The sequence below is a fragment of the Crotalus tigris genome, unplaced genomic scaffold, assembly GCF_016545835.1.
Source record: "Crotalus tigris isolate CLP2741 ecotype Arizona unplaced genomic scaffold, ASM1654583v1 scf7180000019173.45859301935:6455823, whole genome shotgun sequence".
NCBI classification, from domain to species: Eukaryota; Metazoa; Chordata; class Lepidosauria; order Squamata; family Viperidae; genus Crotalus; species Crotalus tigris.
Window position 1 is genome coordinate 3,330,443 of NW_024097414.1, and position 26,220 is coordinate 3,356,662.

The 26,220-nt window shown below is 45.5% G+C and overlaps 1 protein-coding gene and 2 long non-coding RNA genes across 3 annotated transcripts; 2 read left to right on the plus strand and 1 right to left on the minus strand.

Annotated features, from left to right (window-relative positions):
- Positions 1 to 905: 905 nt before the first annotated feature.
- On the plus strand, positions 906 to 3,012 carry LOC120315745. Its single transcript, XR_005558761.1, has 2 exons — positions 906 to 1,129; positions 2,817 to 3,012. It is a non-coding gene; the product is annotated as an uncharacterized LOC120315745 (long non-coding RNA).
- Positions 3,013 to 3,131: 119 nt separating this feature from the next.
- On the minus strand, positions 3,132 to 25,442 carry TECPR1 (tectonin beta-propeller repeat containing 1). The gene is given in 27 exon segments (XM_039360809.1): positions 3,132 to 4,419; positions 5,348 to 5,467; positions 5,983 to 6,089; positions 6,393 to 6,485; positions 7,038 to 7,173; positions 7,900 to 8,074; positions 9,073 to 9,129; positions 10,054 to 10,133; positions 11,311 to 11,407; positions 11,608 to 11,710; positions 12,440 to 12,567; positions 13,219 to 13,376; positions 14,336 to 14,485; positions 15,675 to 15,830; positions 16,493 to 16,638; positions 17,479 to 17,882; positions 17,884 to 17,973; positions 18,261 to 18,406; positions 18,775 to 18,876; positions 19,157 to 19,257; positions 19,351 to 19,525; positions 20,468 to 20,593; positions 21,742 to 21,818; positions 21,821 to 21,863; positions 23,175 to 23,357; positions 24,157 to 24,389; positions 25,314 to 25,442. Coding segments are annotated over 26 exon segments (3,570 nt in total). The 5' UTR covers positions 24,388 to 24,389; positions 25,314 to 25,442; the 3' UTR covers positions 3,132 to 4,233.
- LOC120315840 lies at positions 12,931 to 15,663 on the plus strand. Its single transcript, XR_005558796.1, has 3 exons — positions 12,931 to 12,989; positions 14,802 to 14,941; positions 15,283 to 15,663. It is a non-coding gene; the product is annotated as an uncharacterized LOC120315840 (long non-coding RNA).
- Positions 25,443 to 26,220: the final 778 nt, after the last annotated feature.

Sequence of the window (26,220 nt, forward strand, 5' to 3'; positions counted from 1 at the left end):
CCAGAGTTTGATCACCCTTCCTAAGGGCATTGTTTTAAGTTCACACACCTACAGAAACAGGGATTGTTCTCGGCTGGCACTTTGAGTGCAAATGTCACACTGGGTAGGTCCACGACATCCTGCTGGATGGGGTTCAAGACAGAGTTGAATTCTGTGCTGTTTGGAGCCATGAGAGGTGGAATCAAGTTGATCTCTAGAACAGAGGTCCCCAACCTTTTGGGCACCAGGGACCGGTTCCGTGGAAAAAGTTTTTTTCATGGACAAGAGAGTGCGTGGTTTTGTGTGCTGCCTGCATCCCACGGATGGGGCTTTGCTTTTTTGTGCGGACCGGTTGTTGGCATGCTGCGGCCCAGTACCGGTCCATGGACTGGGGGTTGGAAACCCCTGTTCTAGAAGACACCCCCCCCATTGTTTTCTGTGAGACTTGAGGAAGATGTTTCTTGGGGTAAATTCTCAGATAAGTTCACCTTCTCCAGTCCAAAGTTGGAAGCTGGACACAGAATTTAACATGGAGATTCTGATCCCAGTTCCTCTACTGCTTCCAACACTGGTTGGAAAACATCCAGTTTTGGTCACCACTATGTAAAAAAGATGTTGAGACTCTAGAAAGAGGGCAGAGAAGAGCAACAAAGATGACTAGGGGATTGGTGGCTAAAACATATAAGAATGGTTGCTGGAATTGGGTAGGTCTAGTAGTCTAATGAAGAGAAGGATGAGGGGTGACATGATAGCAGTGTTCCAATATCTCAGGGGTTGCCCCAAAGAAGAGGGAGTTAAGCTATTCTCTACAGCACCTGAAGGCAGGACAACCAACGAAGGAGAAATTTCCTGACAGTGAGAACAATTAATCCGCGGAAGAGTTTGCCTCCAGAAATTGTGGGTGCTCTAACACTGGAGGCCTTTAAGAAGCTACTGGACAGTCAGTTGTCTAAACTGGTATAGGGTCTCCTGCTCAAACGGGATTGGACTAGATGATCTCTCGGGTCCCTTCCGACTCTGTTATTCTTTTTTTCATTCCTCAGCTCTCCCCTAAATGAGCAAGCTTGAAACTTTTGACCTTTAAGCAGTTAAAGAGTCTTGCTGTACCAGCCCAGGAACAATCGAAAATCACTTTGCACAAATTAAGCAGGTAAAGATATTACAGTATCCACTTTCCACCTTGGTGCCAAGCCAAACACAGCTCCTCTTAATCTCTTGAGGAAGACACTTATAGGCAGAGCAGAAAAGCCAGTTTGGGACTGGGGGGGGGGGGAAACCTACCCTCTTCTCCCCAGATTCTTCAGCACATCTGCTCCTCTCTCTTCCAGCTTAGAACTGAAGCAGCCAGGGAAGATTTGGCAGAGAGGAAATGCATGTGAACACACAAAAACTCTACTTGAAAATCAGGTCCATGGTTTTGGGCCTCTGCCCTGCCTGGATTGCTCATTTGCAAAACTAGGAACAATGGAGGGAGTTGGGGGAGGGGGGGGCACTAAGCCTGGCTGACAGCTTCTCATAGAGAAGAATTTAGCTCAGAGAGAAATACCCTGTATAGAAAACATGACTGATTTATAGTCATGTCCTTCTGGCTTCTGGGGGTGGCCCACGTTTATTACAGGTTAAGTTCGACCACGATGTAAAAAAGATGTTGAGACTCTAGAAACAGTGCAGAGAAGAGCAAGAAAGAGGATCAGGGGACTGGAGGCTAAAACATATAAGGAACGGTTGCTGGAATTGGGTATGTCTAGTTTAATTAGAAGGACGAGGGGGGACATGATAGCAGTGTTCGAGTATCTCAGGGGCTGCCCCAAAGAAGAGGGAGTCAAGCTATTCTCCAAAGTGCCTGAAGGGAGGACAAGAAGCAACAGATGGAAACTAACCAAGGAGAGAAGCAACCTAGAGCTATGGAGGAATTTTCTGACAGTTAGAACAGTTGACCGGTGGAACAATCTGCCTCCAGAAGCGGTGAATGTTCCATCACTGGAAGTTTTTAAGAAGAGACTGGACAGCCATTTGTTCTAAATGGTATAGGGTTTCCTGCCTGAGCAGGGGATTGGACTAGATGACCTCCAAGGTCCCTTCCAACTTTATTATTATTACTTACGACCACGACTGAGCCTAAGATGTCTGTTGCTAAATGAAACAGCGAGTTTGGCCCCATTTTACTGTCATAAGCACGAGTCAGTGGCCAAGCGTCTGAATTTTGATCATGGGACCATGGGGGGACACTGCATGAAAAATGGCGATCAGTCACATTTTTCAGTGCCCTTGTAGCTTTAAATGATCATAAAATGTACACGGTTTACATCTGGTTTTATTGTCCCATCTGGGCCATTTCTACATCTTATTGTGTTTCGATTCTTGGCGTGGGTGAATTTTTATTTAAGCATACCCGTACATTCTTCACTTCTTGTTCCTCAGCAGAGGGGGGAAAAAAACATCTGTGACAAAATGTGTTCCACTTTTGCTTGACTATTGAATAAAATGTGAATATTTCATAATCAGGTGTCCACGTGTCAAGATCCACTCATGCACCCGTGCCACAATTTTTTTCTTCCCCCCCCAGCAGCAATAAATACAAAAATATCCCTCTGAAAAAACCAGCCACCGATGCAAAACTGCTTTTAAAACAGAACAACCATTCCCCCCCTCTTAACGTGCTCAACTCTTCTGTATTTTTCCTTCTGTTTACTTGATGTCAGAGCTACACACACACTAGCTCTAAAGGGGAAAAAATATGTAAAGATTTTGATTTCAAATGCAAAATGTCTCTTCAACTATGCTCTGATATTACTCTCTCTCTCTCTCTCTCTCTCTCTCTCTCTCTCTCTGAAAAGGCAGCACAAGAGAAGACACAACTCTTTGTTTTGATTAAGGTCAACAGGACTCATCAAGGAGGCAGAAACGTCCTTCACTTAGTTATTTTAGTGCAGAAAGAAAGAAAAAGAAAGAAGGGAGAGAGGAAGAAAGAAAGAAACAGAAAAAGGAAGAGAGAAAGGAAAGAAAGAAAAGAAAAAGAAAGAAAGAAAGAAAGAAAGAAAGAAAGAAAAGAGGGAGGAAGAGAAAAAGAAACAAAGAAAGAGAGAGAGGGAAAAGAGAAAGAAAAAGAAAGGAAGGAGAAAGGAAGGAAGAAAGGAGGGAGGGAGGAAGAAAGAAAAAGAAAGAAAAGGAAGAGAAAGAAAGGAAGGAAAAAAGAGAGAAGGAAGAAAAAGAAGCGAAGAGAGAGAAAAGAAAGAAAGAAAGAAAGAAAGAAAGAAAGAAAGAAAGAAAGAAAGAGAAACCATACATCTTTGAGTTGCTGAGATGGGGAAACTGCTCTAAATCAAAAGGCAAAAGGGAGCCACTGACCATTTTCACAGCTGTTTTTAACCCAGGGGTTGCCAGCTGCCAACCTCGGCTTTCAATCCCCAGCTTCTTCTCTGCCAATTCTCATTACTGGGTGATGAATGTACGACTCCTGGGGCATTTGAAGAAAAAATAAAACATAGAAGTGCTTGCTTATAGAATTCACTAACTGGCTCAGTTTAGTCCTGTCCACCCTGCCAGGGAGGCTGGCTCACCGTAGATCAGGACCTGCCTGTGCAACAACATCTAAGAAAGCCGGGATCGGGGTCAAATATACTCCAGGTGGGGGCTTATAATAGAAAGGGTTCATTGACCCTCTTCGCCTACATATTGGGTCATGTACTGGCCATCATAAACCAAGGCTTAGTTCATGGGGAATGAATCCAGGGCCTACTGGAGAACATCAGTTTGCACCAGGCCTAAGAAATACCACAATAAATTAAGGGGTTAAAACAACAACACAAGCAGAATTCATACACACACACACACACACACACAAACAAACAAACATCCAGTTCTCCCACTGAGGTGATGGGACATGCAGTCTCTCTATTCAATGGTCTCCAAATTTGATCTTCTCCATCTTGGATCTTCTCCACTGGGGGTGAATCTAGCTCCCAGAATGCTCATCGAGAACGGGGGAATTCTGGGAGATGATCACAACCAGGCACCTGGGAGACACACCCCCCCCCCAGGTTGGAGCATCATTTCGACAAGGATTGGGTTGACTTCGGCTGTTCTCGCCAAAGGGAAACAAGATGAAAAGGGTTGGTAGACCGCATGCTGGGAGTTGACTTGGTCTCTTTGCACGCTCGGAGCGAGTGTTCGAAAACCAGCCTAGTCTTCGGTGTAGTTTCCGTGATCTAGGACACGCGGAATGAGCCGGAGGTGGAAACTTTAAGAGATCGGTCAACATTGGACAGCGTTTTTGTCCAAGCCTTGGACACCATCTACAAAAACGGTGGTTTGTGACTGGTGGCTTCCATGAACCTCTAAGCTACTAAGGTCAGGAGGAGAGCTGCTTGGGTCATCCCCAGCTGCCACCTTGATGCTTTCGGTTGCATTTCCTCGTATGGTGATGTGATCCCATCCTCCCTGCAAAATCAGGAGCGAGAGGGAATAGCTTAGAAAGAGGTGTTGGAAAAAATCACTGGATCTCACTCTTTGGGGATGAAGGGGTGGGAGCGAAGCATTGTGGGTATTTAAACCAGGGCAGGAGAAGTCCTTCGTTTTAAAGATTATTCAGCCCTTGAGAACAACAGATCGATTGGGCAGAGCTGAAGAAGCTTCCTGGAGGAGAAGCGAAACGTCTTCAAAGAAAAACAAGAAAGTCCACTTGCCTCTTGAAAAAGCACCTTTGGGACAACAGATAGATTGTTTTATAAAGGCAGGCAACTAGAGTGTCCCGGGCTCTTTGGACCTGACACAAAGTGGTCCAACTACACAACAGAGCCACGCCAACTTCTGTTTCAAATGTCAGAAGAGCTCACTTCCTACAAGTTGGAGCCTGGGACAACCAGAAAGTCCAAAAGGAAATAAAAAGGCCAAAACATCCCCTCACCAACTAATCAACACTCATAGGAGCAGAGATTAAAACCAAGATGAACACTAGACCCAACAATCTATAAGTCAATAATACTTCAGTCGAGGATCCACTCGGGTTTTCTCCCGCGTCGATTGGAAGTGTCTTGGCGACGTTTCGACGAAGTCCCATTTGTCATCTTCAGGCTGGTGTTTTTGGCTTCTTGCTTCTAGAAGCACGAAGCCGAAAACACCAGCCTGAAGATGATGAATGGGACTTCGTCGAAACGTCGCCAAGACACTTCCAATTTGACGTGGGAGAAAACCCGAATAGCTGTGTCATGAAACGTCTACACGAAAACCACCAAGCTCAGAGAGAACCAAGGAGCCCACAGTGGGAACCTGACTTTTCAGGAAACTTCAACCCATGACCTGCAATCTTCTGCTTATAGACCTCTCTGGATTATGGAGAGAGCCAACAGTTGGTATTTCTGATGCTCACCCCAATGCCGTAGTCCCAAGAGACCCCCTTTGGTTCCAGAGGCTGGACTCCGGTCCGGTGGCAGACAGTTCCACAGCTCAGACTGTGACTCCCTTGGACCTTGTCAGCTATCACCCAGATCTAAAAAAAACAAAGATATAACCGGACAGACATTACAGCCCACCTTCCATTCACATATAATGCCCACGTCAAAGATTTTATGACTAGAAAAGTACTCCTCCAGGCAACTTTTGGGAGGCCAGGTGGGGAATTTTGAATCGGGAAAAGATGGCTGAGGTGCTCTCACAAAATGGCAGCCTGGAGGGGTATTTTTCTAGTCATAAAATATCTACCATGGCAGCAGATCTACTAATGACCAGGTGCCCATTTCCTAGAAGTTCCTCCAGGTTCTAGAGAACGGGAAAAACTTCTGGGATGGGAAGCGAAACGTCTTCAAGGACAAAAAAAACAAGAAAGTCCAGTTGCCTTTTGAAAAAGCACCTTTGGGCTAATTTCCCTTCGGTTGTGAAGAAAATATTTTCTCTGGGATTATTAGGCCCAATTCTGTTGAAGCCCACTCATCTTAAAATGGCCGAGGTGGAGAAACACTTGGTTTTTAAGGGCTTCAAAGAGATCCTTTTCTGTTAGGGCCCCACCTGATCCAAGGGTCCAACGGAAACTTTGCGGACGTTGTTCGAAATGTGTTCCCAACTAGATCCTTGAGGGTAACTCGGTGTGATCCCAGCACGAAACCACAAATTACCTATAAAAGACAAAAAGGAGTTGACAATATAATGTGTGTGTGTGTGTGTGTGTGTGTGTGTGTGTGTATAGTATGTGTGTGTGTATATATTGTTAACAATTGTGAATTAATGGTTCACAATTAAATTGCTAAACACAAGCAATTATGGATTGCTCAGTGATATTCTGAGGTAATTTACACTTCCTTTCCAATGGAGCAATTACACAACTGGCCAGCAACTCCAAGAAACCAGGTTTTTTTTTTCAAAACCACCATTAAAAAAAACAACAAAATCCACCCAGGAACACCGGATTCTCTCCTCACCGTTTTTATCCACGGCCAGCACAGCCGTTCGTCCCACGGAGACTTGCTTTAACTTCTGCTTCAGAGGAGAAGGGACGTGGTACCAGCATTCGCCTGGATATTCCCAGAAAACCAGCAAGGGGTGAAAGAAACAAGAATAATCTCCTGACTTGTTTTGGATTTGAATTTATCCAATTAAGGCAGGCCCTGAAACACAAACTTGACTTTTGTTTAGATGTGGCCGATTTTAGCCTGTTGCAGGATTCTTGGATTACATTCAACCATCACCACGTTGTGTGTGAGGCCAACGTTTTCAATTTTGTTGGCTGGGCTTAATGGGCAAAGGCTGAAAAATCCTCATTTTGGCTTTTAACCCTTTGTGCAGGGAGAAAAAAAAAACCTTGAAAGGTTTCCATACTGCCGACTCACAGCAAGCTTCCGTAGAACTGGAGGCGTTTCGTTTCTCTAACTAACCCATTCGAAAGCGACCCCTGCCCCCCCCCCCCCTTACTCTAAGGGCAAGATGAAAACAGAGAGACAGGTTGCTGCCAAATTTTCGCTCTTGACACATACCTTAGGTATGAAAACTGGCTGGGTGACTTTGGGGCTGGCTGAGCATCAGAGGTGCAGGAAACCAGAGTTGGCAACTGCTCTAGCTTCACTCACCTTCTGGTTTTTTGGAAGACACTGAACCGCGACAGAACGCCGATCCATCTTGGGCAACAGCCCAGACTTGGTGGAACATTCCTATGGAGACGGATACAAAGGCTTGGTCTGTTCCCACGTGCAGCCAGGAAGTGCCCTAATGGGGGAGAAAGTGCGGGTGAAAAAACCTTGCTGAGTCTTGGATCACCTTCAAAAGATGAACGTCCATCTCCATCACTTCCCGGTCCTTCTTTGGGTCATGCAACCTGTGGCCAGGTAGATCTCCGAAAAATTAAGCAGGAGGCAGCCTTCCAGCCCAACGTACCAATAATCCTTGTTTAGTGGCCCTTTGAAGTTATAATGGCATTGAAAACAGCGACTCATGACTGCTTTTCATACTTACGACTATTGCAGCATCGCATGATCAAAATTCAGATGCTTAGCAACTGGCATGTACTTATGACGGTTTCCAGTGTCCCGGGGCGTCACGTGATCCCCTTTTGCGACCTTCTGACAAGCAAAGTCAATGGGGAAGCCAGATTCACTTAACAACCAGGTGACTAATTTAACAGCTACAGCGATTAACTTAACAGCTGTGGCAAAAAGGTCGTAAAACGGGGCAAAACTCCCTTGGCAAATGTTTCACTTAGCAAGATAAATTTTGGGCTCCATTGTGGCCGTACGTTGAGGACTGCCTGTACTGCCAAGAAAACACAGACACCACCCAACGTCGTTCAGACGCAAACTGAGCTTCCTCCAATACGGTCACACAAAATAATTTCCAGGGAGTTGAGGAAGGATCCTTGGGAGGTTAAAACCACTGGCTCGTAGCAACACCTCCGTTCAACCAGGAAACAATATCAAAAGAGGGGGAAAGTTTTACCGCTGGCTTTTGGGGTGTGACCTGCAGCCGGCAGAGCACGTCTCCCTTGTCGCTGATGGCCCAGAGAGGAACAAACTCTTCCTTGGAGCCAGGAGGGTGTGACATGATAGAAACATCTCGCAAAGCGATCGGAGGCCCTTCCAGCCAGGGCCCACTTGTGACGATTTTACACTTCCTGGGAACAAAAGAGAAGAGAGGATGGGAGGCAGACTGCCAGCACTGATGATGTTGCCTAGTTGGGTCATGAAAGATCTGCAAGAAAACCACCAAGCTTAGAGAACACCAAGGACCCTACAGTCATTCTCCTCCTCCTCCTCCTCTTCCTCCTCCTCCTCCTCCTCCTCCTCCTCCTCCTCTCTCCTTCAACTCGCACTCCCTTTTGGCACTGATAATGTTACCTAGTTGGGTCATGGAACGTCTGCAAGAAAGCCACCAAGCTCAGAGAGCACCAAGGACCCTACAGTCCGCCTCCTCCTCCTCCTCCTCCTCTCTCCTTCAACCCCCATTCCCTTCTTGCACTGATGCTGTTACCTAGTTGGGTCATGAAATGTCTGCAAGGAAACCACCAAGCCCAGAGAGCCCCAAGGACCCCCACAGGTCAATCCTGAGCCACAAATATTCTCTTCTATCGAAACGTAAGGAATGGCCTTAAGCCAATCACACGCCAGCTGAGCCATTAATTGGCTTCTTTGAGAAAAACATTCCACGCGGACTTTCATAAATAGCCCTTGGTGAATGAAAGAACAAACGGATCATGAGGTAGGGCTTACTGTCCCTTGCCATTTATTCCGCCAGCCCTGATCCAAACAAAACACAACTCTGTGCAAAGTGTAAACCAGTTCAACCAATGCTTTAATCGCTTTAGTTTTAGGTCCTTCTCTCCTGACGTGGTGCTTGACGAGCTGAAAATATTGGGAATTTCTGTCCAACTGGACGGCTAAAAGTGCCCAGCTAGGAAAAGCTGGTCTGGAGGTCTATCTATTTATCTTTTATCAGATGCCAAACCTACATCCTTTACCGGCCAAAGCAAATGTTGTGTTTGGAATGGCATCGCATGTTTTAAAGAAACAATCAAGAGTAGAAACAAGGAATTTACTGCAAACAAAAAGGGGGGGAAGGGGGTAACCTGCTTTAAACAGACTTTAGGGCTTTGCAAAAGGTGATATGGGTTACCTGGCCCAGCGTCTCCGGCGCACGAAGTCCTTCATTGTTTTGTAGCCGTGATAAGACCTGTTGGGAACAGAGAATAACAGAATAACAAGAGTTGGAAGGGACCTTGGAGGTCTTCTAGTCCAACCCCCTGCTCAGGCAGGAGACCATATACTATTTCAAACAAGTGGCTGTCCAATCTCTTCTTAAGAGCCTCCAGTGATGGAGCGCCCACAATTTCTGGAGGCAAGTAGTTCCACTGGTTAATTGTTCTAACTGTCAGGAAGTTTCTCCTTAGTTGCTTCTCTCCTTGATTAGTTTCCACCCGTTGCTTCTTGTCCTGCCTTCAGGGGCTTTGGAGAATAGCTTGACTCCCTCTTCTTTGGGGCAGCCCCTCAAATATTGGAGCACTGCTATCATGTCTCTGCTAGTCTTTTTTTTTCCCCACCAGATTAGAAAACCCAGTTCCTACAACCGTTCTTCATATGTTTTAGCCTCCAGCCCCCTAATCATCATTGTTGCTCTTCTCTGCACTCTTTCTAGAGTCTGTATTGACGATGCAGCTTTTTAAACAGCTTTTTTTTTTGGGAGGGGGAGAAACAGAAAAAAAAACCCTAATTTTTTGTTTTTTTCCCCAAGCCTTCCCATCTCCAGTTGCTTCCAAATGTTTCTTTTCAAAACTGCCACGCTTTCCTCCCCCAAATTGTTATTCCACGTGTTTCCTCATCAGCTAAGGCCTTCTATCCAAAGTGGGGTCAACCACTTCCATGATCTAACCCAGCGGTAGGCAACCTGGGCTCTTTTATGACTGGTGGACTTCAACTCCCAGAATTCCTGAGCCAGCCACGCTGAGGGGAAAGGGAGAGGTTTCCAAGCTGAGCCAGGCTGGCTCAGGAATTCTGGGAGTTGAAGTCCACCAGTCATGAAAGAGCCGAGGTTGCCTACCCCTGATTCTAACCCAATGATATGTGGGGAATGATGGGAGAGAAGACAAGAGATCCTTACGCGGGAAAATCGGCTGCGTATTGCCAACCTTCTCGGTCAGTCCCGCCCGAAACGCTGAAATCGATTGCCCAGTCAGACACCTGCGTTGCGGAGAGAAAAGCAAAATAATAACACTTGATTCTCTTGCCTCCTGTACGGAAGTTGCCTGAACTGGGGAAAAAAAAAATCTCTCTTTAATCATTTTCCACTGGTGATATGGAGATGCTCCATCATCCAGGTTGTAACTGTCCCAAAGGTGCTTTTCTAAAAAGACAACTGGAGTTTCTTGGGTTTTTTTGTTTTCCCTTGAAAATGCTTCGCTTCCCATCCAAGAAACTTGGATGAACTTGGAGAAGCTTGTTGGATGACAAGCGAAACGTTTTCAAGGAAAAACATCAAGTTGCCTTTTGGAAAAAACATCTTTGGGACTTTCAGCTGTTACTTGGTGTTCTGTCCTCAGGTGCTCTAGGGAATAAGTTGACCCCCTTCAAGTACTGGAAGACTGCTATCATGTCGCCCCTAGGCCTTCTCTTGGTTAGACTAGACCAGGGGTCTGCAATCTTGAAGACTGGTGGACTTCAGAACCCAGAAGTATAGAGAGAACAGAGTGAGTTTAAAGCAAGAAAGGGGTCCCCTTAGAATATGGGTTCTGACATTCTCCACACACCCCACTCCCTTCTAGCACTGATGGTGTTACCTTGTTGGGCCATGAAACATGTCCAAGGAAACCACTAAGCTCAGAGAGCACCAAGGACCCCACAGTTATTGTTGTCATCATCGTTCTCCTCCTCCTCCTCCTTCTCTCCACACACCCCACTCCCTTCTAGCACTGATGACGTTAGCTAGTTAGGTCATGAAGCATCTGCAAGGAAGCCACCAAGCTCAGAGAACACCAAGGACCCCACAGTTATTGTTGTCATCATCGTCGTCCTCCTCCTCCTCTACCTCCTCTTCCTTCTCTCCACACACCCCACTCCCTTCTAGCACTGATGGTGTTACCTAGTTGGGCCATGAAACATGTCCAAGGAAACCACTAAGCTCAGAGAGCACCAAGGACCCCACAGTTATTGTCCTCCTCCTCCTTCTCTTCCTCCTCCTCCTCCTCCTCTCCACACACCCCATTCCCTTCTAGCACTGATGATGTTAGCTAGTTGGGTCATGAAGCATCTGCAAGGAAGCCACCAAGCTCAGAGAGCACCAAGGACCCCCACAGGTCAACCCTGAGCCACAAATATTCTCCTTTATTGGTACCAAGAGCCAGAGAGCAACTCCACTTACCCAAGTCCACTGGGGCGATGGAGGCTTGGTGTTCGCTTTGGTACACTCGCGTAAGCCAGACACATCGCTCCACATATACCGGTCGGTGGGCAGGCCTCTGTGAAGGCAAACAGGCACAAGACTCAGCACATCTGCCTTGTGGGTCAAGCACGTTTGCAAGAAAAAAAATGCAAATTGAGAGATGTTCATTTGTTTTTTTGGAGGGGGGGGGAGAGACATGAAAATGACCCGGTAGCATAATTCCTGCTGCAACAGACTGGCAAAAACAGTAATTTTTAACCTGTCTATTTTTCCTACCTATTAGTGTAGCCTGTGACAGGATTCCACCGCTGGTTTTCATAAATATGGACGCTCTTCACGTCGGTCTGTGTGTGAATGTTCTCATTGCTGCCTGCCAGCCCTGTATAAGCCAAGGCACGAACATTATTCCCTTGTTTCGTTTTCCTTTCTTGTTTGTTTGTTTTTTTAAATTAGGATTTAATGATCTTCTTCCCTCTAAAAACTCAAGCTATAACGCCGTGAATTACAGCAGATGTGTGGGATGGTTGAAATACAGCATTATTTAATTAACCCAGGATATTAGTCAACCACATACAGGTAGCCCTCAACTTACAGACACAATCGAGGTGAAAATTTACATTGCTAAGTGAGAAATTTGTTAAGTGGTTTTTGCCCCATTTTATGACTTTCCTCACTGCATTTGTTAAGTGAATCACAACTAGTGAGAATAGAATAGAATAGAATAGAATACGGAATGGAATGGAATAGAATAGAATAGAATACGGAATGGAATAGAATAGAATGGAATAGAATAGAATAGAATAGAATAGAATAGAATAGAATAGAATAGTTGGAAGAGACCTTGTAGGTCATCTAGTCCAGCCCCCTGTTCAAGCAGGAGAATCTATACCCTCTCAGACAAATGGTTGTCCAATCTCTTCTTAAAAACCTCCTGTGATGGACCACCCACAACTTCTGGAGGCAAGCTGTTCCACTGGTTAATTGTTCTAACTGTCAGGAAATTTCTCCTTAATTCTAGGTTGCTTCTCTCCTTGATTAGTTTCCATCTGCTGTTTCTCCCTCCTCATGTTCAGCTGAAGAAAGATTGCCTGGAAGAGGCATTTCTTACCCGTCAAAAAACTTCCTCCGTATCCACCAGTGTAAATCCAAGCGGTATGGTCATAACCTACTCCCCACACGATGCCATCACTGTTGCATTCAATCAGGCGCAGATGTCCTCCGACTTGGCGCCAAAACCTACAAGAAGACACTCTGCTCAGATTGCCTCAGCATCCGTCAGCAATAAAACAAAGGATTTAATGCACTCTAGGTTTATGAGAGAACCCAAAGTGAAGCTAGACAGAACAGTAGCGTTGGAAGAGACCTTGGAGGTCTTCTAGTCCAACCCCCTGCTCAGGCAGGAAACCCTATTCCATTTCAGACAAATGGTTGTCCAGTCTCTTCTTAAAAACCTCCAGTGATGGAGCATTCACAACTTCTGGAGGCAGGTTGTTCCACTGGATTAATTGTTCTCCCTGTCAAGAAATTTCTCCTTAATTCTAGGTTGCTTCTCTCCTGGATTAGATTCCATCCGTTAATTCTTGTCCTGCCTTCAAGCGCTTTGGAGAATGGGTTGACCTCCTCCTCTCTGTGACAGTCCCTCAAATATTGGAACAACGGTATCTCTTCTCTTTGTTAAACTAGACATACCCAATTCCTGCAATCTCTCCTGTTTTCTGGGGTGAAAAAGCTTTTAGGAAAAGCCCCCCTTTAATGGTTCACTCATTTCAATCCCTTTCTCTTGGTTGATCTCCATCCCTTCAAACTGTGCTAGAGTTCTCCAAAAGAGAGAGATTATTCTTGGTTCCAAAGACATTTAGCAAAGGAGGTTGAGGTCAGATTGCTCACATTTGATCACAAGGCATCGGGTGTGCTAAAGCCTCCAAGTCAGGGCTGGGCTCACTCACAAAGATGTCGCCTTTGCAGGTCAGCGACCAGATGGCTTCATGAGAAGGGGGGCCCTGGAGCTGTCGGCCCTCACAACAAGACATGTTCAGCAGTGCCAGCTGGCAGACACAAAGGAATTGGGAAAGAGATAGACATGATTCAAACACTTCCTATCTTTAGAAGAGACTATTTGAAGCTCAGGACTGAATTGTGGGGTCCTTGGTGCTCTCTGAGCTCGGTGGCTTTTTTGCAGACATTTCATGACCCAACTAGGGAACATCATCAGTGCTAGAAGGGGTTTGCTCAGTGCTACAAGTGTCTATGTTGGTGGGAATGTTCTTGGTGATTCCTTGATTAGGCTGTTGTTTACTATAAGCTTGTTTGTGGGAATTGTTGATTCCTTGATTGGGGTATTGTTTACTTCTCGATTGCTGATCTAGTGTTAATCTTGGTGTTAATTCGGCTCCTCTGGATGTTGATTACTGGACAGGAGGTGTTTTAGTCTTTCTGTTTCTTTTTTGGCTTTGTGATTGTCTCTTTTGAATGGTATGTCGATATTGTTTATCTCTGTGTGCCTGTTGATGGCTAATCTGCCTGAGTATCAAGAGCAAATCCACTCCCTTTTTGCACTGATGATGTTCCTTAGTTTGGTAATGAAATGTCTGCAAGAAATCAACCAAGCTCAGAGAGCACCAAGGACGCCATACTTCCTACCCTTTCTGGAAGAGCAAGCCAGTCCCATCAACTTTCCATCCTTCTACTGGATGGCTGTGGGTCCAGGGCCCACCCATGCTTCGCTCACCACCTTGAGAACAGTATTCCCAAAATGGCTGGAGGAAGGTCCCATTTCAAGCAAGATTTTAGCTTTTTCTAAAGCATAGTCTGATATAAATAACCCATCACTAGGTGACTCTACACCTTGAGCTAAGCCACGAACTATGGTTTACCAAGACCAGGGCTGGGCTCAGCCAACAAATTAAGTCCAAAAAACCAACAAATTGCATCATATTTCAGAGCAGTATGTCAACCCTACTACAATTAAGTTCTTGACCAGCCTGGAAGTCATCTATAAACATACCCAATGACGCATCTCTTGTTCGGTGCTTGCCGCTAGGCGGATGGGCCACCGTTGTTTAGTCTTCTCCGGTGTGTAGAGAGCAAAAGAATGTTTGGCCTCATTCAGAATCTCAACTAGGATAGTCACTTCGTTGAGAAACATGTGGATGTACTGGGGAACACAGAGGAAATGTCAAATCAGATCTTCAGCTTAAAGAGTGCAGTTAAAAAAAAAAATTTGGGAGCCACCAGGCAACACTTTAACTAGGGGAATTCTGGGAGTTAAAACCCAGACACCTTAAAACTGCAAAGGCTGAGAAATACTTCACTATATTCTTTCCTCCCCCAAATATTACATCTGGTTTTGACTATCCAAAGCTTTGGTGATTCTTGACCCAACATGCTGGAGATCCGAAATGTTGGTATCTTGTCTTAGCATCAGTTGACAATGCAAATAATCTTTAACACTAGCCATCTATTTTTCACAGGCTTTTGGACTAGAAAACCAATGGCAATTGATTGGGTGAAGAGAGAGATGTTTTGATTGAAATAAGGAGTGATGGAGAAACTTAATTTAAAAGGAAAACATTTCACGGCTTATTGGGATTGTCTTCCGCTAGCAGCTACAGTAAGTAGAATTTGGCTTGATTAAAACTTGGATGGAGGATTATCCAAGCTGTAGGCTAGAGTGAGAAATTAAGAAAGATACCCCAGAAAATGTGGGGAGAAAGCACTTTCCTACTGTTGCCATAGGAACCACGTGGATGTGTTCCTGAGTTCAGTTTGGTACCCAATAATGTCGAGGAATAACGCAGAGAGGCTAATATATGTTACATTTTGCACACTGCAAGGTTTTTTCTGCTTGGTACTATTGCTCTCCAGTGGACACCTTTTGAATTCCCATTTCAGAAGTTTTGGTCAAGGGCACTGACTATTTCTTCGTCATTCAATCCCTACTTCATTTTTCAGGACAGAAATTGGAGACTTTACAGCAGGGGAAAGCTACGACGATAAAAATGTTCTGCTCCTACGGCAGATCCCATATGACAACTTTGCAGATCCCGGGATCACGTGATCACCCTCTGCAACCTTCCCAGCCAGATTCCAACAAGCAAAGTCAAGGGAAGAAGCTTAAGGGCGGCGCGACCCCCTTAACAAAGACAGCGATTCGCTTAAGAACAATGGCAAAACAGCCTGCAAAATAGGCAAGGTTCATGGGTTGACTCCCTTAATGGCTGCATTGCTTAGAAGTTCTGCTTGCTCCCAGATGGGGTCATAAGGCAGGGACCCCCTTTATTTTTGTGTCAAATCGGGGTCAAGAATTGGGTGCGAATTGAACCTGGCTGTTCAGAGGCGCCTACCTTCTTTTCCTCGTTGTGTGTGTAGTAGACAAAGAGAATGCTGTCCCGGGTCCCGTCGTTGGCAGTGAACTGTTCCAGAGCCACCTGCACGTCAACCCAACGATAGGGCTTCCAGCTTCTCCACCATTGTAAAGTTCCAGTTTTGACCCAGACGGACTGCAAGAGACAAAATCCAAAAGCAACATAGCCCTCTCCTTTACATTTATTGATATTTATTTCTACCCTACCTTTATTATCTTTACAAATAACTTAAGAGGAGGAACATATCCTACACACCTTCCTCCTATTTTCTCTACCACAACACCTCTGTGAAGAAGATCGGGCTGAAAGAGAGAGGTGATTGACTTAGAATCACCCAGCTGGCTTTCATGACTAAGGCAGAACTAGAATTCACAGTCTCCTGGTGATTGGCTCAAAGTAACTCAGCCAGTTTTCATGCCTAAGGTGGAACTAGAACTCACAATCTCCTGATGATGGGCCTGAAGTCACCCAGCTGGCTTTCATGCCTAAGGTGGAACTAGAACTCACAGTCTCCTGGTGATTGGTTCAAAGAAACCCAGCCAGTTTTCATACCTAAGGTGAGACTAGAATTCACTGTATCCTGGTGATGGGCCCAAAATCACCCAGCTGGCTTTCATGCCTAAAGTGGGACTAGAATTCACGGTCTCCCGCTTTCCAGCTTGGTGCTTCAACCACTAGGCCAAACCGTCTCTCTCTTATAAAGCTCCCCTTTGAAGACTTTTTTGGATTCCAAAGTTTGGACAGCAAATCCCAATAAAACCCCTGCTTCGCCCTCTCTCCCCCTTTCTCCACTTTACTTGTTCCACCGCCTGTTCGTAATGTCTGAAGTTGTCCAACTCTCGGTGGGTCCTTTCCGACAGCTGCCGGAAGATCTGCTTCCTCCACTGGGCTGCATGACTGGGGCTGATGGAGAGGGTCAACGACTGAGCGCAGGAGTTCAACGCTACAACGGGGTTAAAAAAAAGGAGAGAATTCCCAAATCAAGCATTTCCTTTGACCCTTTCCTTAAAAACAGTTTTTTAAAGAGCTGTTGGCGTTTCTAGACCTGCTCCAAACCAAACAACTCTTGAGTGGCAGGTGGCAATAAGGATCAAAAAACAACAGCACAAGAAAAAAAAGTTCTCAACTTGCAGGCATCTGTTTAGTGACCGTCTGAATTTATGATGGTCCTAAAAAAAATGTGATTTACGACTAGTCCTCACACTTAACGTTCAAATTACACTAAGATTCAAAGACTGGGCAATAAGGATTAAAGACTCAGACCAAGCCCCCAAAAACATAGTTCCTGTCTTAAAACCATTTGTTTAGTGACCGTTTGAATTTACAATGGTCCTGAAAAAAAAAATCCATTTACGACTGGTCCTCGCACATAAGTTCAAATTACACTATGATTAAAAGACTGGGCAATAAGGATTAAAAAAACAAGCCAAAAAAAACCATAGCCCTTGACTTACAATCATTTGTTTAGTGACTGTTTGACTTTACGACTGGTCCTGAACGTGATTTATGAGTGGTTCTCGCACTTATATTAAAATTACACTAAGATTCAAAGGCTGGGCAATAAGGATTAAAAAGCAACACACCAAGCCAAAAAAAACCCATAGTCCTTGACTTACATTCATTTGTTTAGTGACCGTTCAAAGCTACGACAGTCCTGAAGAAAAAGTGATTTACGAATGGTCCTCGTACTTACGTTAAAATTACATCAAGAGAAAAGACTGGGTTCTTTTTTAAAATAAATAAATAAATAAATAAAATCAAAAGCTATGGAGCTGCCCCCCACCTGACTGCAGAGTGAACCATTTGAGGGCGCTTTGTGCATCCACAAGGCAGCCTCTGCTGGAGACCCAGGTCCAGAGGGGAAGGTCATCGGTCACAAAGTGGCTCTCGATCCCAACCGGTGAGAAGGAAGACAAGCTGGAGGTCTCGGCCAACAGGCCGGCTGCTGCTTTGGATGGCCTGCTGGCTTCTTTTAAGTCGATGTTGGTCCACTGAGGCTTGGGCGGAGGCGAGTCCAGATTGGAGAGAGGCTTATTTGGAGCACCTTGGTGGTCTCCATCAGACCCAGCTGTAGCTTCCTCCAGAGCACTGGCTAGCGGGTCCATATCCAGCTCCGGGACCGGATGGGGACTGTTAGTGGCATCAGGACCAGGCCCAGGTCGACCAGCATCATCAGGAAGGGATTCATGACTCGGCTGACTCGGCCTGGGAGTCTCCATCGCTTTGAAAGATGGAGGGGCTTTGCTCTTTGATGTCCTCCGTAAAGAAGCAGCCGGCGCTGGAGAGGCAGAAGGGAAAAGCAGATCTTACTCTGAATTATCTGCGTTTATGATGCGTTGAAGATTAGATTAGATCACCTTTATTGTCATTTTTTTCCCCCTGTGGGCACAACGGCACACCTTAAAAATGAAATTTAGTTGCTTGCTCTCAAGTGTACACATACATAACACACATTTAAAACATACTATGTACGACATATGTATAGACCTACACCCTTCCATAGAAGTAACATATAAATATTAATCACTGTCCATCTTGAATACGTAACGGAAGGATAACTATTACCTCAGGAGGCTGGTGGAGCTGCCGGTTTGAGATCGGTCGCTCTCTCGGTTGCAGGCAATTGCTTTCCACATCTTCCCACTCAGCTCACTTGGGGTGACGCCTTGGCGGAAGTAAATTGCTCGGTCCTCGCAGCTGATCCCCCAAACCTACGTGGGAAGATGGGAAGGGGAGGGAATGAGAAAAGAGAAGGGGAGGGAAGGGAAAGGAAGACAGGAAGGGAAGAAGGGAGGGGGCAGGAGGGAAGGGAAGACGGGAAGAGGAGAGGAGGGAAGGGAAAAGAAAATGGGAAGGGGAGGAAGAGAAGAACGGGTAAAATCACAACTGTCCACTCGAAGGACCTGGGATGTCCCAACCATGACATCCTTTGGCCTCATCCTGGAGGATGCTGGTGGTTAGAATGCAGTCTTAGACGTAAGTCACTGTTTTCAGCACTCTTGTAACTTCAGCTGGTTTTAAATGAATGTTCATAAGTTGGGGATTTACCTGTCATCTCTCCTGTTCCTAAGAGACTCACCTGGTCGTTTAAGCCCACGTCCACCATCTGCATTTCACCAATCATCTCAATCCAGCTGGTGCCACAAGGATTGTAGGAGTTCACCCCTCGCCGGAACCACACCTAGATGAGAAAAATCCTCACGTCAGGGGTGGAGGTGTGGGGGGGGGGTTTCTCTTCCCCTCCCCCCTCCAAAATGAGCACCTTAAAATCCCGACATTGGATAATGGGATGAGGAGCAGCAACAGTCTCCTCCCCGACGGCTTGGGATGAGACAGAAGGGATCCCTTTTATTCAGGTAAAAACTTCTTGCTGAATATCCTTGGATCAGTCTTTTAAAATTCCCCCTACAATCAACAGGACTAGCAACTTAGTCAGCCTTTGCAGCTCCAAAGCCACTTACTTTTCTGTCTTTCGTGACAGCCCAGACCACGTTCACCCCCACAGACACGTGCAAAATCCCATTGTCGGCAACCGGTGGGTCCACAAGGGTCCAAGAGGTTCCTGGCCAAACAAGAAAAGAGGCAGAAAATCGGCAGAAGGACGACACAACTCCCCAGCAGAGAAGCAACTTCCTTAGGACGCAAAGGGTCCTACCCTGGAGGTTGTTTCGGTCGATCCCTTCTCTCACGATCGCCTGTCCTTCCCAACAGGTGGCCCAGAGGAGATCGTAGGGTCCACAGCTGATCTGTATGGCTTCGCCCGGAGCGGGTATTAAGGTCCAGGAAGATCCTTCAGGATTGTGATGTGTGACATCGTTCCGGTACCAGATCTACGAAGACAAGGCCATGGTTCAGGCACAATTTCTCAGAAGGAAGCAAACATTTATGCACACGGGATTTAGATGACTTCTTCTCTTCCACCAGGGATGAAAGTCTGCTGGCCTTCTGGATACCATCGCCCTAAATTTCCAGACACCGAGGGGACACTGTATCATGGAATCAGCCGGTCTTCGTTTCCTCTGAAAACAAACTCAGGAAGTGAAGTGAAGCCAAGAGGGACACTCAACTTGTTTAGTCACCAAGCAGCACAACAAACTGAAAATAAATCTTGGGTGGGCCCAGGGAAACACTTCCATGAAGCCAGAACATTTTCAAACACTGGGAAATGTTGGGAAAAAACTGGAATATGAAGGAAGGTAAATAGAGGGAGAAGATCAAACAGAGTGGCCTGCTCTAATCAGGAGCTCTTAAGGTAGGAGATGAACGTACAGTGGAGGGAAATGTTGAAGGAGTCAAGCTTCTGGTGATCTCATGGACACTTGGGGACAAGACAATGCTTTGCCAACGCTGTTGTCATCCTCTTCCTACTCCTCTTTTAATTTCCCAGTTTACAAGTCTATAGCTAAAGTTTCTTAGCTATATCCCCTCAAATATTAACCCGATGCAGTAGCATTGCAGGAGATTATTATATTTTGAGGAGTTACTAGTGAGTTGCCAAGGTTGACACCTCTGGTCTAAAGGTTATAAGAGCTAGCTGTGGAATTCTGGGAGTTGAAGTCCACAAGTCTTAAAGTTATCAAGGTTGGACATCCCTGATCTACAGGTAATAAGTGTTGGCTGAAGAATTCTGGGAGTTGAAGTCCACAAGTTTTAAAGTCACCAAGATTGGACACCCCTGGTCTAAACTGATCAGCTGATGGACTGTCTCTCTTTGGCTCTGCGTCGAAGGGACAAGACATAATTAAGAAGGGCTGGGGATGGGAGGACATTACTTTGCCTTGCAGAGTGACGGCCCAGACTGAAAGTCGACCCAGAGGTTCATCGGTGATCTCCCAGCCTCCCACGGAGATGTCATTAAACGGATCTGGCAACTGCTTCGGATCTTGATGGGGTGGAATCTATCTCAAAAAAAAAAAAAAAAAGGAAAGGAGAAAGGCTGGGAGTTACGGATTGCTACTTCGGAAGGCCAGGTGAGCACATTCAGATTGTCCTTGCTGAACTCCAGGTGATGGGGCATCCTCTACTTGGGCAACCCCACGGCACCTTCTAGAACGAGAAACAGCAGAGCCCTGCGAGAAAATCCATTGGAAAAAACAAAACAACAACAGAGGGTTTCTAATTCTTATTGAAAACCACAAGCTCCATTCCAGAGGTGTTGTGGAAAGATTACAAATATCCTTAAAAAAAAAAATCTAGAGAGGGGACAAGCCTCACCTTGACCTGCCCTTCATCCCCACCCAGAACCGTAGTAGAATGGAGGGGCCTTAGGAATAAAATGTCAAAGAATATAAAACCTAAAAGAAATGTCAAATAGAAAACAAAAGATCATAAAATGCAGGTAGTCCTCAACCCAGGTCTGTAATTCAGCACAAAACATGCTGAAACAGTTATTTTGCCCCATTTTACAACCTTTCTTGCCACTGTCGTTAACTGAATCACACAGTTGTTAAATGAATCTGGCTTCCTCATTGACTTTGCTTGTCAGAAGCTCGCAAAAGGGGAGTCTGCAATGGTCATAAGTGCATTCAGTTTCTGAATTTCGATCCTGTGACCCTGGGGATGCTGCAAGCGTCACCAGGGTGAAAAACGGTCCCAAGTCACCTTTTTCAATGCCACCGTAATTTTGAATGGTCACTAAATGAATGGTTGTAAGTTGAGGACTACCTCTGGAAGTCAGAAGGAAAAAGGAGAAATAAAAGTGAAATAAAATAATGCCGTTGAAAGAGACCCAAGAAACTACAGCTACCTGGAGAAAGCAGAAGTGCTTGGCTACGCTCAACCAACCCTGGACATACTAGACAATTCCAGAAAAAAAAGATGAAAGAGAAATAAAGAGAGAGAGAGAGAGAGAGAAAAGAGAGAGAGAAAGAGAGAGAGAGAGAAAGAGACAGAGAGACGAGAGGGAAAAAGATAGAAAAAGAAAGAGAAAAAAGAGAGAGAGAAAGAGAGAGAGAAAGAGACAGAAAGAGAGGAGAGAGAGAAAGATAGAAAAAGAGAAAGAGAGAGAGAAATAAAGAGAGAGAGAAAGAGAGAAAGCAGCACACACCTTTGCCCAGGTGTCCCGTGCTTTGTACCTTCTGTACCGAGTCCACCTCCTTCGTCTGACACAGGAATTCCAGCGCTGTCTTTGGTGTACGTGGCAGGGAAATCAATGGCGTAGGTCCACCCCTGCGAAGGAACAAAGTGACCGAGGTAGAACATGATGAGCCGGTGAGGATCAAAGCCGCAATGAACTCAAAGTCTCAGTAAGCCTCAAGTGTTATTCACTTTAGTAATATCATTTTAGCCTTGTGATGGAAAAAGGGAGGACCAGTTCAGAATCCCTCCGAGATCTATTCCAGAAATCTGTCAGTGGTCATATCTTGATTATCATCATCAGCGTTGTAGAGAAGGACTTCCTTTCCTTCCCCCAAGGGAACTGAAACCAGACAAGAGTTCAGTTGTGTTTCTTCTCCCAAAGCTAAGAAATCTTGGTATACAGCTGGACTTCTGAGGTGAAAAAAATGGCAACTTGAAGACAGATCCTCAAAAAAAACCCCCAGAGCTAATGGGGAAGGAAGAGCCAGTGAGTAGTCCGACTCTTTATAATTCCTCTCCGGACAAGGAGAGAACATGAGATTGCCCACAACTGTTCCGGACAGTTGCTCCTTGCCAGGAGACCACAAGATAGGAGCTTCCAGCAATTTTAGAGCTCCTTGATCAAACCATGGTCAGAAAAAAAGAAAAGAAACTGGCTGATGTCTTAAAAGGGACATACAAACAACAAATTCAGACAATAACTTGGGTCATTTTTTTTTTAATATATTGGATTCACAAAATAGGCTTGTGAAAGCTTTGCGAGAAGGGACAGGGTATTTCCCCAGAAACTTAATTTCATAATTATTTAGTACAGGGAACCGAGAAAAAGAATTGCAATTTCTCAGCAATTCACACTATCAGTAAGATGAGCACAAAAAAAAAAAAAAAATAAGAGTTTTTCCAGCTATTCTTTATTAGCACAGAGAGATCTTGACTTGCAACCACAACGGAGGCCAACATTTCTGCTACTAAGCAAGACAGTTGCTAAGTGAGTTTTGCCCCATTTTACGACCTTTCTGGACTTTGCTTATCAGAAAGTCGCAAAAGGGGAACGAGTGACCCCCCCCCGGGATGCCGCGACATCATAAATGCGAGTCCGTTGCCAAGTGTCTCAATTTTGATCACCTGACCAGGGGGACGGCGGGCAACGGTCGCAAGGGTGGAAAAAAAAACGGTCCTAAGCCTCTTTTTTTCAGTGTCGTTGTAACTTCGGCCACTAAACGAATCGTTGTAAGTGGAGGACCGAGAAACGAAAGGGAAATCGCATTTTCCCAGCCATTCACATTATCAGGGGCATTTAGACCCTGATCTAATTTTTTTCAGGCCCACAATCCCCTTTCATACAGCTTCCCCCCCCCACCTCCCCTCCCCGAGAAGGCAGATCCCACGTGGTTCACCTACCCCTTTCTCCGTGGCTTCCCCTCCAAAATTTTCATCCACGTACCAGTCAGATTCCCACTCCCAGTGAGGCGACGGCAGGGCAAAGCTATCCAGCTCCAGGTGCTTCAGCCCACTGATGTCGCTCCATTGCCAGCGGTCACTGGGCAGCAGGCTGTCACAAAAGCCGACCACCGGGTTCCAGCGCTGCCAGGAAGGGGGGAGGGGAGGCAGGCACAGGAAGAAATAGTCACACATCCCAAATGACCTCATCCTTCTCCCCCCCCACACACACACATCCCAGAGATACTTAGTCCACCGTTCCCAGGCTGGAGGTGATAGCTAGGCCATCAAAGGTTTTTAGAGGGATAAAAGGGATGTGGGAGCAAGGCAATGGGACTTACCTTCTGAGAGCTGTATGCAAGGAAATCTCATTTTAATGTAGGCTGATTAGTGTACATTTAAAGTGACAATAAAGGTATTGTTCTATTTCATATTCTATTTTATTCTGTTCTACATTCTATTCTGTTTTATAATCTATTCCATATTCTATTCTCTCTTCTCTTCTCCATTCCATTCCATATTTTCTATTTTTTATTTTCTGTTCTCTCTATTCTCTATTCTATTCTATCTATTCTACATTCTATTTTATTCTGTTCTACATTCTATTCTGTTTTATATGCTATATTCTATATTCTATTCTCTCTTCTCCATTCCATTCCATTCCATATTTTCTATTTTCTGTTATCTCTATTCTCTCTTCATTCTATTCTATTCTATTCTATTCTATTCTATTCTATTCTATTCTATTCTATTCTATTCTATTCTATTCTATTCTATTCTGTCAAGCAGTGGAACAGGCTGCCACTTGAAATGGAAATTCTCCTTGACAGAGATCCTCAGCCAGAGGCTCAAAACCCCTTTCGCAGATTCTGCACTGAGTGCAAAGGGGTTGGGCTGGATGACCCCCGAGACCCCTTCCGGGACAACTCTGCGCTCGCTGTACCTGATTCTCATAGGTTTCCTCTTTGAACCGGATGGGGACGTCACTAGCGTGTACGTAAACATAGACTTGGTGATCGCAGGCGAGTCCCCAGCAGCATTGCTTGATGGCCGAAACCCGCTTCAGTTCCAACTCTCCATCTTTGCACAGCTCCCAGTACTGGCCGGTGGTGGATAAGGTGTACACTCTCCCAAAAATATCCACAGCCCACAGGAGAGATTGGGAGCTGCTCATGGCTGGAAAACACAAGGGGCAGAGGTTGGGTAAGGGGTTTACTCTTTAACTGCACAACACACGGAAAGTCCACAAGTCATTAAAGGGCCACAGTTGAAGGTCCCTGCTCCACCCTGTTTTAAATAATGCTAATTTCTTATCTGTCAAAACATCGCTTTGGTTTCTTTATTGCCTTGGCAACCCTCTCTCTATCCGGGAGTTCCGGACAGCACGCCAGGATTAGATTTTTTTTTTTAATCGCATTTACAGGAAAGCCAGCTCCGTGCCCAGCCCCCCCCCCTTTCAATCCCACTGGATTTGCTCCAGAGTAAAGCAAAGCCAGGTATAATACTCCCAGAGGCTCAACTGGCTCCTTTCCAATGCAAACCAGTCAATTAAAGGGGTTTGGGGGTTCAGATAGTGGGATGGGGGGTGGAGGAGGGAAGTCTCCAGGAGAAGCCCCCCCCTATCATTTTAATTGATTTGATCTAACAGTTTCTGCAGCTGCCCATCTCACTACTGTGATCAGAGAAGGGGAACGAGGAAGGGGGAAAGTTAAAAGGGAAGGTGGTGGGAGGGGGGGTGCAAATCTGCGCCGGGGGGGGCTAGGGGAGGAAAATAATAAAGGCGGAATAAAAATGAAATAAACACAATCTTAAGATCATCCCCTGTCCCGAGCCTTGAACACACCTTCCGAACCCGAGGCAGCCTTGGAAAAATAAATTAAAAAGGCAACGTGCGAATTACACTTGGAATTGCAATCGGATTAGCCGTTGCAAAGACCCTGATCGTATTTTTAATGTAATTTAATTTATTTGTTCGCTTTCTGCAGCCGCCTATCTGAGACCGAGGAGCTCTGGGAGGGGGGCTTCTAAACGATCGCTCCGGAAAAAAGGACGGGCTGCACCGGCTCCCTCCTCCTCCGAGAGCCCAGCCGTCTCTTCTACCTGAGCCTCCGGCTTTGCTTTCGGCGCCGCCTCGCTGCAACGGCGGCCGGACAGAAACGCGCAGCAAAGCCAGCAGCAGCTGCAACACAAGGAAATAGAATCCTCGAGAGGGCGCCTCCTGATTGGCTGGGAGCGCGGAGGCTTCGGCTCCGATTGGCCGGCTCGAGAATCAGATGGTTACACGGCGTTCTTTTCTCCCCGCCTACCTCTTTGCAGGCGGATGGAAGCCCCTGTTGGCTTGGCCGTGACGTCACGCCTGGCGGAAGATCCGGGACAGCCCTGGCAAGACGCGTGTTGGCAGATCGTGGGGAAGGAAGTGCAAAAAAAAAAAAAAAACTTGTCTCAGTTGTTAAGTGAATCATGCAGGTGGGAAGTTAGTAACCTGGTTGATAAGTGAATCAGGCTTCCCCATTGACTTTGCTTGTCAGAAGGTGGCAAAAGGAGATCATGTGACCCCGGGACACGGCAGCCGTGGTAAATATGAACCAGTTGCCAAGTGTGCAAATTTTGATCACATGACATGGGGATATTGCAAAGGTCGGTCACTATGAAAATCGGCCCCAAGTCATTTTTTTTTCAATGCCGTTATAACTTGGAACGTCACTAAACAAACAATTGAAAGTGGAGGACTACCTCTGTGTGTGTGTTTGTATGTATGTATGTATATATATATATATATATATATATATATATATGTGTGTGTGTGTGTGTGTTGGGTGTACTAGTCTCCCATTTAACTCTGTCAGCCACAAAATTTTGAATATATATATTTAAATAAATTTTTAGTCTCAGTGATCTGTGTTTTAGTTTTTGGATATGAATATACCTGAGACTCGTATCTTCAAAACCTATATATATATATGTATGTATGTATGTATGTGTATGTGTATCTGTATCTATATAAATA